This window comes from Phocoena phocoena, chromosome 10 (assembly GCF_963924675.1).
Source record: "Phocoena phocoena chromosome 10, mPhoPho1.1, whole genome shotgun sequence".
Lineage (NCBI taxonomy): Eukaryota > Metazoa > Chordata > Mammalia > Artiodactyla > Phocoenidae > Phocoena > Phocoena phocoena.
In genome coordinates, this window is record NC_089228.1 from 7,764,007 (window position 1) to 7,776,352 (window position 12,346).

Here is a 12,346-nt window from a genome sequence, read left to right on the forward strand (position 1 = left end):
TACTTACATTTCACTTGGCCAAGGAGGAACAGGGATGAGAGACATCGGGGCTTTATTTCAACATGTATTTAGTGAACATGGAATGGGGTTAGAAGGGACCTTACATCTTCCATCTGATGTTTGACCCTGTCCAACCTTATCCCTGCCCAAAAGTCATTCAAATTCTGCTTGAACAACCCCAGATTAAAAAGCTCCCTCCTTCCCCAAACAACCCTTTTGTTTGGCTTGCGGCTGGCTATAGATATTATGATGTTTTCCCGTATCTCTGTTATCTTCAGAAATCTTCCTCACTAGGATTTCTGGTCATTGATCTTAATCCTGTTCTCTGGGGCAACCCAGAGAGAGGCTAATTCTACTTGACAGTCTGGCAAGGTTGCAGGGAGCTGGGTTTTTATTTCTCCAGGCTAAACATATCTACTTCTTTCGATCCAGCCTCTTAAGCTTTTGTTTTGAGTGCCCTCAGCATCCTAGCGACATTCTCCGGTACGTGTTCCACTTGTCCCACTTGTCCCACTTGTCGGTGCTTCTTCTAAAGTGAGATTCCCAGCAGCGGAGTGACCAGCACAGAGCAGGGCTAAACTTTCACCTCCCTCCACATTAGGGGCTATGCTTCTCTTTCCATATGTCCTAAGACCATATTCTTTTTTTTTTTTTTTAAGCTAGTATCAGTTAAATCTCTGTTCCCACTGTATTGCCATTAAATGAGGCCACCCTCCTCCTATGGGATGTGTAGGTGATGTCTTGGGTGGGTCTGATGTTTACCACCATTTAGATTTCCTCTTGATGGGTTCAGCTCATGGTTCCAGACTGTCAGGATCCTGATCAGCTGCTCATCACATATGCTGTCTCTTCAGACCTTGTGTCTGCAGATTCAGTAAGTGTGGCTTCTGTACCTTAAAGTTTGTCAATAAAAAAAAAAAAAAAAACGAATTGGTACTTCAGGGCCCAGGCCAAAGACAGAGTTATTCAAAACATGCCACTAGGCTAATATTGATCCATTAATCAGCACTTTTAGATTGTGGTCATTTAACCAGTCACAAACCCACCCAGTTCTAACATCCAGCTCCATTTCATGCTAGGCCTCATCAAATCCCTGTCAAAAACCAACGGTTGATGCCTACTGCATTTCCTTTTTCAACACTCTTTGACTTTGTTGTTTTCAAGAAAGAACCGATTCACTCATTTACTCATTCAAGTATTTATTTAGCACATACTATGTGAATACTATGTGAATCAGCCCATGCCAGTTTTGGGGGCTCACCACTTCCACGAGGGGCCTACTGTGTTTGTAGAGAATTTATGGGTTACAAAGATAAGTGAGGAGTGTGGATGAATATTGTCACTTAGGCAGCAGGAGCAAAGAAGGGGGTTCAGCCTGCTTGAAATTAAAAGACAGCATCCATGATGGGGGTCATGGATGTTATATTTTGATCTGAATATTCAAGTTATCAACCTGGTTGGCTAGTACACCTCATGACGTGATGTTGTGACATTATTTAGGTATTTTAAGGGCATAACACTCCTTTTAAAGCAAACACTAATACAATTCAATGGCATTCTTTCCTTCATGGGTTACCCGTGAGGCCTGGGTGAAGCTTGGAAGAAGTAGCCAGGATCCCCAAGCCCCAGAGCCCCAGTGTGTAATTTGCACTAACCAGGTGTAATTTGCACTAACCCACCAAAGCATGAGTTACAAGTTTGGGATTGGAGCTTCACCTGGCTTGGGACAGTGAGGCAGGATGGAGAGAATACCTACTTATACCCCAGCTCTGCTTTTTATGGTGAATTCTTAAACACAGGGCGATAAAATCAGAGGGCTATATTACTGGAAGCATCCAGAGAGAGCCTATAGGTGGGTAGTTATCAAACCAAAGTGTGCTTTTGAATCATGTAGGAAGCTTGTTGAAAACGTAGTTTCCCAGACTACTACCCTCCCTGAGGTGGCACCCTGGAAATGTGAGCACTTCTGGGCCTCTGTGGTGTCCTCCTCGGGTTAGACTCACAGTCTTCCAGAGCAGGAATCTGCATGTGGACACTCTCCCCAGCTGGGTAGGAGGCCACTGGTCCCTGCACCACACTTGGAGAAGCACCATGAGTCTACTCATTTTACCTTGAGGAGGGCATGAGGCCCAGAAATGTTCAGAAATCCGGCCAAGATCGCACACTGAGTGACCGCAGCCCTGAGCTCTTTCTCCTTCTGAGTAGAATGGGAATGGTGATGCTTCCACCATTTGTCATCTGAGACTGCAGTGAGGACCAGATGTACATGTTTGAAAACCATCTACAGGTACAAGGGGGAGTGACTCTTAGCAACCACGGGACAGGCCCTAGGAGCTAAGAAGGACCACGGCCAAGGAGACAGGGCGCCACAAGCCCCAGAAACCCAGCAGGGAGGGGCCAGGGTGCGGTGATCTCAGTCTTATCGGGGCACATGTCAGCCCGCTCCCCGTGGGCCTTTCCCCACACCTGTCTTCAGCGGGAAGATGGTGACGTTCCAGATGTCCTGAGCTGCCAAGGCGCACTTCTTTGCTCCTCTGAGCCCTTTCTGAGCCTTCTGGCTGGGGAATAGAATGGGTTTTTTGGTGAGAAACTAGCTGGCAGATTTGGGGCAATCACATCTGTCCCTGTGCCTTCATTCTCAGGACCTTTGTAATTGCATTCCCCTCTGCTTAGACCCTTCCCTCCCGTGTGCACCCACACAGCTGTCTTCCTCACCTCCTTCAGGCTGGGGCTGAGATGGCAACTTTGCAGTGAGGTCTGCCCTCACTCCCAGCTCCTCATTCCTGCCTTGTTTCCATCCCTAGCGTTCACCACCATTGACCAATTGTGTATTTTACTTATGTTTTTGTTAGTTTATTGTCTCTCTCCTACTCTGCTATGTCAGTCCCACCAGGTCAGAGGTTTCAGCTGAATTTTTCAGCACCTACTATATGCCTGGCACAGCTGTAGGCACCGAGGATCCAGAAAGGAACCTGCATGGATGGTGCCTACAGTGGCTCATGGTCCAGCAGAGAGGGCTCCCGGCCTGTGACTGGGCGACGTGGGGTGGGCAGGGCCGAGGGAAGCTGGTAGTTGTGTAGAGGCATGGCTGAGGCCAGGCTGAACTGGGGGCAGGTAGATGTGTTTCTGTTCCGGGTGCCCCGTTCCTGGCACTGCTTCCAAGTGCGTTGTGCTTGGCCAGGCCCCAGAACTAGAGGCAGCCTGGGGTCCTAGGGCAAATCATTTCTTGTGCCAACCTCATCTTTCTCATCTGTAAAAAGAAGAAAATCATATCCCCAAATGCAGTTCGGGTTATTTTAATAGGAACGTCTCCAGGGGCCTGCAATGCCCTTCCTCCTTCAGAGTGCAGCCAGATAAAAGAAGACATGCTCTGAGGCTCCCCTCTGACAGATCTGATAACGCTCTCTTGTCTTGGCTGCATGCTCTTGGCCCAGAAGCACAGAGGAACTTTGATGGCTAAAGAAGCCCACTGCCCGGGCTCCTGCAGTCCTCACCTGACAGAAGCACCTCTCACTGCGCACATCCCCCGAGCTTTCTCTGTGTTCCCAAACTGAGCTGAAATGCCTCATAGGACTGGACAGACATGCTTGGCAGAGCTGGGGATCTGATGGAGCCGACACAAAAACCCCTTTCCCCGTGCCTGGGGCCTTGAGGGTGGCCTCCCGCCCTGGAGGTCCATTATGGAAGCAGAAATGGCAGGACTTGGCCCTGCAATCTGTAATGTCCTTGTACCTTGTGTCTTACAGAAATTTAAAGAATATGTGAACGGCAGTAACCTCATCACTAAGCTACAGGCCAAGCATGACTTACTCAAGCAGACTCTGGGCGAAGGTGAGTCAGGTGGCAGAGGCCGGCAAGGGGGACTGTCTTCCCGCTGGGTTGTGTTGTGGCCCCTTGAGCTGTTTCACATGGAGATCCCGGGCACTTGGTGGAATGAGGCCTGGTCCTGGAGCCACCTACCGGGATGAGCAATCTGGGAAAATAGCTCTAGTACAGATGCTGAGGGGGTCCAGTCTGGCTGCAGAAACTATGGGGCAAGCACAAGTCTTAGTTTGGGTTGTGGAGGAGGGTCCCAGATAAAGTGATGAGGGTCCCGAATAGGTAGGGGATGGGATTCAGGGAACAGGCATCCGCACTGTTGGTTTTTAGCAGATTCTGTTGGCCAGGAGTACTACTGGAGCGCCTGGCCGGGATTCTAGGTCCAAGAAGGAAAATGCATACGTGTGGAGCAGAGTTTGGTCCTTGGGAGACCTGGGGACTAGACTTAAAGCTCCCCAAAGGCTTCCAACGATGGGTGGGATAAAATCCCAACTGCTCCCATGGCACACGAGGCCCAAGGTCACTTGACCTCCGCCTGCCTCCCTGACCTCATCTACTCATCCTCCACTTCCCTACTGTACTCCAGTGGCACTGAGCTCCTTTCTGCACATCAAAGCTCATCTAAGAAACGAAATTGAGTTGTTTGTAGTGAGGTGGATGGACCTAGAGTCTGTCATACAGAGTGAAGTAAGTCAGAAAGAGAAAAACAAATACCGTATGCTAACACATATATATGGAATCTAAAAAAAAAAAAAAAAGGTCATGAAGAACCTAAGGACAAGACGGGAATAAAGACGCAGACCTACTAGAGAATGGACTTGAGAACACGGGGAGGGGGAAGGGTAAGCTGGGACAAAGTGAGAGTGGCATGAACATATATACACTACCAAATGTAAAATAGATAGCTAGTGGGAAGCAGCCACATAGCACAGGGAGATCAGCTTGGTGCTTTGAGACCACCTAGAGGGGTGGGATACGGAGGGTGGGAGGGAGGGAGATGCAAGAGGGAGGAGATATGGGGATATTTGTATATGTATAGCTGATTCACTTTGTTATAAAGCAGAAACTAACACACCATTGTAAAGCAATTATACTCCAATAAAGATGTTAAAAAAAAAAAAGCTCATCCAACTTATTCCTGCCTCAGGGCCTTTGCATCTGCGGTTCCCACTGCCTGGAATGCCCTTACCCCATGTCTCTGTGTGGATGGCTCCCTATCCTTCAGCTGTCAGCACAGATGTCACTTCCTCCTGAGACCCTTCTGCCACCCAACCTCAAGGAATCACCACCTCTGTCCCAACACTCTTTCTGTTTGATTTTCCTCATCTCACTCATCACCATGTGAAATCCTCCTATATACTATTTGTTCACCTGCTTATTGTCGTTGGTCACACCCCCACCCCCAAGAGCATCATATCTTCAACCAGAGTAGGGACTTCCTTGCTTATTTTGTCCACCACTTTATCTAGTGTCTAGAACAGTGCCTGGCTCATATCAGGCACTCAGTAGCCACTGAATGAATGTTGAATGGAAAGGTCACCAGAACATGAACTAGAAACCATCCAAGGTCAAGGGTGTGTCAACTGAAAACAAAAATGCACACCCTAAGAGCTGAGAGTTATATTTTATTCAGTGGACAAAATTGAGGACTTAAGCCCAGGACACAGCATCTCAGATAACTCTGAGACACTGTTCCAAAGAGGCAAGGTGGGGAGCCAGGATATATAGGAGTTTTTGCAGCAAAGACCAGGTAGTCAGAACATCTAAAGATTGCTGTTAATAAAAGAAAACCAGACATCTCACGTTAAGGAATTTGGCACTTTTCTGTATATGGGAAGATGCAAGAGTCTGGGCTCAGTGCAATCATTCCTTTGATATGCACCTTAGCTCTCTGGAGCCAGTATCCTGTCTTTTCTCATACTGAGTTTCCTCAGGGTGCACTGTTTGTTGAGGGGGGTGGGCAGGTGGCGGGTGGCTGCAGTATCTGATGATTCACTGGTAGGCATTATGTTTTATTTATTCATTTAGGCTACTTCGGGCCTTAGTTGCGGCACGCAGGGTCTTTGTTGCGGCACGCGGGATCTTTGTTGCGGCATGTGGGATCTTTCATTGCAGCACGCGGGCTCTTTGTTGCGGCACGCGGGCTTCTCTCTAGTTGTGGCACGTGGGCTCTAGAGCGCGCACAGGCTCAGTAGTTGCGGCACTCTGGCTTAGTTGCCCTGTGGCATGTGGGATCTTATTTCCCCAACCGGGGGCTGAATCTGTCCCCTGCATTGGAAAGTAGATTCTCAACCACTGGCCCACCAGGGAAGTCCCTGGGCATTATGTTTCCATCCCAAATTCCCTCAGGGCTCTCCATTGGGAGTGGCTGTAGTGGCTGATGCCTGCAACATCCCTTGTTTACTGATATGGCAGGCGGGATTTTTAGTTCACAGATGGTTTACAGCAAGTCCTGGTGGCCCTGGAGCCGGGTATGAGGCTCAGCTTTGAGGGGAGGAGCTGACCTGGGGCTTCTGAAGCTGCTGGGCAACCTCAGAGATAGTCTTGTGTTCTGTTTAGAGAGGGCTGTTGGCTGAAGGATGTGCTCCACTGAAAGGAAAGAAAACATGGGGTCTGGGCAACAGGGGGCCAGTACAAGAGAGATGAAGGGAGCTTCTAAGATGATGATGCCAGTAGATCCCGAGATGACAGCTTGAAGCAGCCTAGAGAGCTCCTAGGAGTGTTCTGGGGAAGGAGTGTGACAGGACGAGAGTTGTGCTGGGCTGCGGGGCTGGTGGTCACTGCCAGTGGGAGTTCACTGTCCGCAACACGTCCTTGCCTTCCCTGGCTCGCTCTCTTCTCCCTGTGGGTGCACATTCTAGTGGCTGTGTCCCAGCCGCACAAGTCCCTAATTCCTGTCCACTCAGCAGCTATCAAGGGGGCTGCCAGGCTCTGCAGGTGCTTGGCATTTGTGAGCCCCATGCTTTAGAAGAACTGGTGAAAAATGAAACCATTTCCCAACCCCAAGGCACTTAACATTCTCGCTGGGAGACAACACATGAATTCATAAAAAATTAAATAATGATAACACTATCACACAGAAATACTGACTGAATTGCCAGGCGAACAGTACAGACTCTGAGGGTTGTGAGTCCAGAGAGGGAGGTTTCGCTGTGGGCCCAGGAGATCTGGAAAGGCTTCAAGGAAGATGAAAAGCTAGGGCTTGAAGGAATAGCCAGGACTTTAAAACTAATACCAATGGAATTTTTTCAATCAACTTTGTTGACATATAATGGATATACCATAAAATGCACCCATTTTATGTTCAGAAATCAGTTTTGACAAACACATACATCCACCTGTCACCACCACCCGGAAGTTTGCTTGTGCCTCTTTGCAGTCAGCTGCCCCCATCCTCCACCTCAAGGCACCACTGATCTGATTTCTATTGCCATAGACTAGTTTTGTGTGTTCTAGCTGGTGAGAGCTGGGGAGCTCTTGGAGGTGATGGAAATGTTCTATATCCTGCTTTGGGTGGTGGTTAGACATGGGTGTTTACATTTGTCAAAACTCATTGATGGAGAGGAAGAGTGGGGGAGAAGGAGTTGCAATGAGCTTTTTCTTCATTTCCCCTGTCCCACCCCGCTACATTCTGCCCATCCTGACATTTCAGTATTGGACCAGGCGAGTGGGGCCATGGAGGAGTGTGGGTAACACGGAGGAACAAGAACAGCAAGAATAGAGGGAAAGGGGAGAGACAGAAAGTCCTCAAGAGGAGCTTGGGTGTGTGTGTGACGGGGGCAGCTTCCACGGCTCACAGAATCAGTTTTTATGGTCATGGGACTGGGGGCTGCTGCTCATGAGTTGTACCAAAAGGTGGGTCCATGTGAGTTGTTGGCTACTTGTACTTTCGAAATCAGATACCCTGGATTTAGAAAACAAGATGTTCTTTTATAAAATAAGATCCCAGATGAGGAAGTGCTTCTCTCCAGCTCCTCTGTGAGTGCTGTCACATGCAACCTTTTATTCCTGCCCTTGCCTGAATGGCCTTAATGAGATAATAATAATAATTAGTTTTGGTTGGCGTAACTCGTGATCCATTTGGTCTTCCAAGTTTATTTAGCCTTCAGCTGCGCCTTGCTTTGAGATGTGATTTATGAGTCCTTCTTCTGACTTTTGAGCTGAAGAGCAGCAAAAAACTGAAAATGCAACTTCAGAAGTATAATGGAGGCTAAGAAAGAGCCATCTAGAAGAATTTCCATAGTCCTGTTTTCTCATAAGCCAGCAGTGAGGAAAGCCCACTGTGCTTCTTTTGATAAATGGGATGGGTCTTGTTAGACTGGTCAATTCTGGAGAAGTTTTTTTTCCTCTTTTTTACATCTTTATTGGAGTATAATTGCTTGTGTTAGTTTCTACTGTATAACAAAGTGAATCAGCTATATGCATACGTATATCCCCATATCCCCTCCCTCTTGTATCTCCCTCCCATCCTCCTTATCTCACCCCTCTAGGTGGTCACAGAGTGCCGAGCTGATCTCCCTGTGCCACGCGGCTGCTTCCCACTAGCTATCTATTTTACATTTGGTAGTGTATATATATCCATGCCACCCTCTCACTTCATCCCAGCTCACCCTTCCCCCTCCCCATATCCTTAAGTCCATTCTCTACGTCTTTGTCTTTATTGCTGTTCTGCCCCTAGGTTCATCAGAACCATCTTTTTTTTAGATTCCATATATGTGTGTCAGCATATGGTATTTGTTTCTCTCCTTCTGACTTACTTCACTCTGTATGACAGACTCTAGGTCCATCCACCTCACTACAAATAACTCAATTTCGTTTCTTTTTATGGCTGAGTAATATTCCATTGTATATATGTGCCACATCTTCTTTATCCATTCATCTCTCGATGGACACGTAGGTTGCTTCCATGTCTTGGCTACTGTAAATGGAGCTGCAATGAACATTGTGGTACATGACTCTTTTTGAATTATGGTTTTCTCAGGGTATATGCCCAGTAGTGGGATTGCTGGGTCATATGGTAGTTCTATTTGTAGTTTTTTAAGGAACCTCCGTAGTGTTCTCCATAGTTATTTAAATTTTAATAAACTTTTTGTTTTAGAATAGTTTTATATTTATAGAAAAGTTGCAAAGATAAGATAGTACAGTTCCCATATACTCCACATCCAATTTCTCCTATTATTAACATCTTCATTTTACACGAATATGGTATATTTGTCGCAATTAATGAATATTGATACATTATTATTAACTGAAGTTAGTAAATTACTGAATTACTGGAGCTGAAACCAAATCTTCAGTCATTTTTGTGTCTCCCCTGCACAATAATATGGATTAATATATGTGGATTCTAAGGGCATTAGGGGAAAGGGGAGAATTTGCGCTTAGTTTGATAAAGAACTTGCCCGTTGGGCAAAGTTGGGGCATGAAAAAATTGAGCGGGCCAAAGGAAGCTCAGAATCTTCTAATTCACTCTTGTGAGCATCTTCAGATGATTCCCCTCCACCTGGACATGTTAACTCTTCCATTCAGTAGAAAGCTCTTCTAAGAGTGGGGCTAGGGTAGGGTGACACCTGCCTCAATGGCCTTTTTAGGTCATCTGAGAGCTATTTTATATTGGGGGGATAAGCTGGTCATTTTGAAAACAGGTGAGAAATATGGGGCCAAGTGGAATATTTTTACTAAAAAGATACAAAGCTTTTTTTTTTAATGAAATGAAATATCATGTCTAGTGCCTCAGTTTCTCTCCAGTACTCTTTTGACAGCACACCTCAAAGAAACCACAAGTTGGAGGAAACTAGGTCTTTTGGGTCACCCTCACTTAGAAGCGAATTTTTGAACATGGCACACAAGTCAAAATGCTTCTAGGTGCCCTGCAAATTGTCATTCCTTGTTACAAATGTCACTGCCACATCTTGGGAACAAGAGTACACACCCTTATGTGCCCTTGGCTGTTGCTATGTCGTTTTATTGGCCAGAGGATTCTTACTTTATCACCTCTGAGTCTTAGATTTCTGACCTCTTTATTGCCCTGGTTAGTCAGTAAGCTCCAGGCTTTACACTTAAGATATGGGTGGGTTTTCAATTTACTCTATAGCCCCTCTGGGGTGAATGGTGCATTGTCTATAAAAGGGATGAGACATAACCTTTTCAGGCCAAGATTTAATAGCCCATTACAGAGCAAAATGTCCACCGGGACCAGACAGTCTGACCTTCTAGAAAATGACTGAGCCACCAAGTATAAAATATATTTTTAAAACCCGAAGAGATCTCAGGTGGTAAAGGGAAGAACATTTTTAATTTCTGTTATTTGTTAGAAGTTGAAACACCATATTCCAAAAGATGTTTCTGGTAAAGAGGTTCTTGAGGTCTGGAATGTGAGTCAAAGCTGAAGGAGAATAAATTCGATTCGTTGCCAGAGGAAGGTCTGTCTTGAGTGTGTTCTGACACATTCTACTCCAGGACTCAGATCCTTTGATTCCTACCTACCCCTTTCTTCCCCCCCCCCGGCCATTTATTCATCTGTCCATCCATCCATGGGGACACAGTATATACAAGACGAACAAGGTTCCTGCCCTCGTGGGGAAGAGAGACCTCAAACAGGAAACAAACCATTAAGTAAAGAATTATAACTGTGAGTGTCCTCGAATAGAAAATTGGGGCTGAGATAGAGAATAGTTGTGTACGGGGTTGGGGAGCACTGGGGCACCTGCTTTAGGTTGGGTGATCAGAGAGGCCTCCGAGGGGAGGTGATGTTTAAGCTGAGACTGAAGGATGGGAAGGCGTCAGCCGTGTGAAAAACTGGGGAGAGAGTGTTGGGGCAGAGGGAACAGCCTGTGTGAAGGCAGGAAGGGATGTGGTGAGGTAGGAATAAAAGAAGGGCACTGTGCCTGGACCACAGTGAGTATATAGGGGAGTGGGCAATTCTGGAACTAAGAGGAGGTAGAGCAGGAACCTCTTCCTAGGTCCCCTTTGTCAGTCAGAGTTGCACAGCTGACTACAGCTCTAAGGGAAATGATGTGCTTTATAGTCAATCCAGGCCACTGGCTGACGCTTTCATGAGTGGGCTGCCGTCAGCTTCAACTCAGGGTCTTACATCTACGTGAAAATTTAACTCAAGTTGATGTCTGGTAGGAATTTGCCCCAGACCCCAGGCACACAATCAAATTAAGCAGAGCAAATCTTCCTGTTTTACCCAACTTTTCTCCTTTCCTCGTTTGGCTTCTGTTCAGCCGGTTGCAGTCACTCACTCTTGTAACTGCTTGTGGCTTTGGTCAGGAATTAAGGAATTGTGTGCTGATTCGCTCCAAGTTTTATTCTCAGACTTCTCTAACTCTCTTCCTCCCCTCATTTTCCTCCCCACTCAGCATTGCTTTCTGAAACAATAGAGAAATATAAATGCTCAGTTCTTTTTTTTTGAATAAAGTCCCTTGTGAATGCTAGATGGGATTCTAGGGTCTGGAGCTGTTCTGTCCAATATGGTGGCCACAAGCCACATGCAGCTATTGAACACTTGAATCGTGGCTAGTCTGAATTGAGATGTGTAAAATGAGCACCAGATTTCAAAGAGTTAGTAATATATATATCTTACTAATTTTTATATTGATACATATTGAAATAATATTTTTGATATATTAGATTAAATACAATGTATCATTAAAATTAATCTTTCATGTTTCTCTTTACTTTTTATATGTGGCTACTAGAAATTGTGGCTTGCATTATATTTCCATGGGACAGCACCAGCTTAGAGGTTCTCTACGGCACCATAAAAATAATGAAGTACTGGATCGTGCTGTGGATGAACCTCAAAAGCATTATGCTCAGTGAAAGAAGCCAAATGCAAAAGACCACATATTGTATGATTCTATTTTTATGAAATATCCAGAATAAGCGAATCTACAGAGACAGAGAGTGGATGAGTGGTTGCCATAGGCTGGAGATGGGAAGAGGGAGTGACTATAAATCGGCACAAGGGATCTTTTCAGTGTGATGGAAATGTTCTAAAATTGAGTTGTGATGGTTGCACAGCTTTGAATATTTACTAAAAATCACTGAATTATACATTTTAAATGTGTGAATTTTATGATATGTAAATTATACCTCAATAATTAAAAAAGAGGGCAGTGGATATGAGACTGGAATTCCAGGGAAATGTAAGATCTGGAGATAAAGTTAGGAAGTCTCAGCAAGCATTTGAGATCACCTAGAGAGGGTGAAGGAGACCCAGTTTGCATCCTGGGGGCATTCCAATATTTAGAGGTTAGAGTTTGGACAGATGAGGAGACAACAAGAGAAACTGAGGAACAGCCTGTAGGGCAGGAAGGACACCTGGAAAGTGTACAGAGTCATGAAAATCAAGAGGAAAAAGCTTTATAAGAAGAAGGGAGTGATTAACTGAGGTAGGCAGTGCTGAGTGCTGAGCAGTCAGGTAAGAGCAGAGGAGACATTAGGTTCAGCCGCACAGAGCAGTCTCCGTGGAGTGGTGAGGACAAAAGCCAGCTGCGGTAAGGCAAGAGTAGGAAGCGAC

At 46.0% G+C, this 12,346-nt stretch overlaps 1 protein-coding gene across 2 annotated transcripts in view; it reads left to right on the forward strand.

Moving 5' to 3' along the window:
* Nucleotides 1-12,346, forward strand: part of SRGAP3 (SLIT-ROBO Rho GTPase activating protein 3) — a 254,066-nt gene that overhangs the window by 185,112 nt on the left and 56,608 nt on the right. For both annotated transcript variants that reach the window (XM_065886366.1, XM_065886367.1), the window contains exon 10: nucleotides 3,747-3,831. In XM_065886366.1, the coding sequence (XP_065742438.1) occupies nucleotides 3,747-3,831 (85 nt within the window). The remainder of the gene's footprint in view (nucleotides 1-3,746; nucleotides 3,832-12,346) is intronic.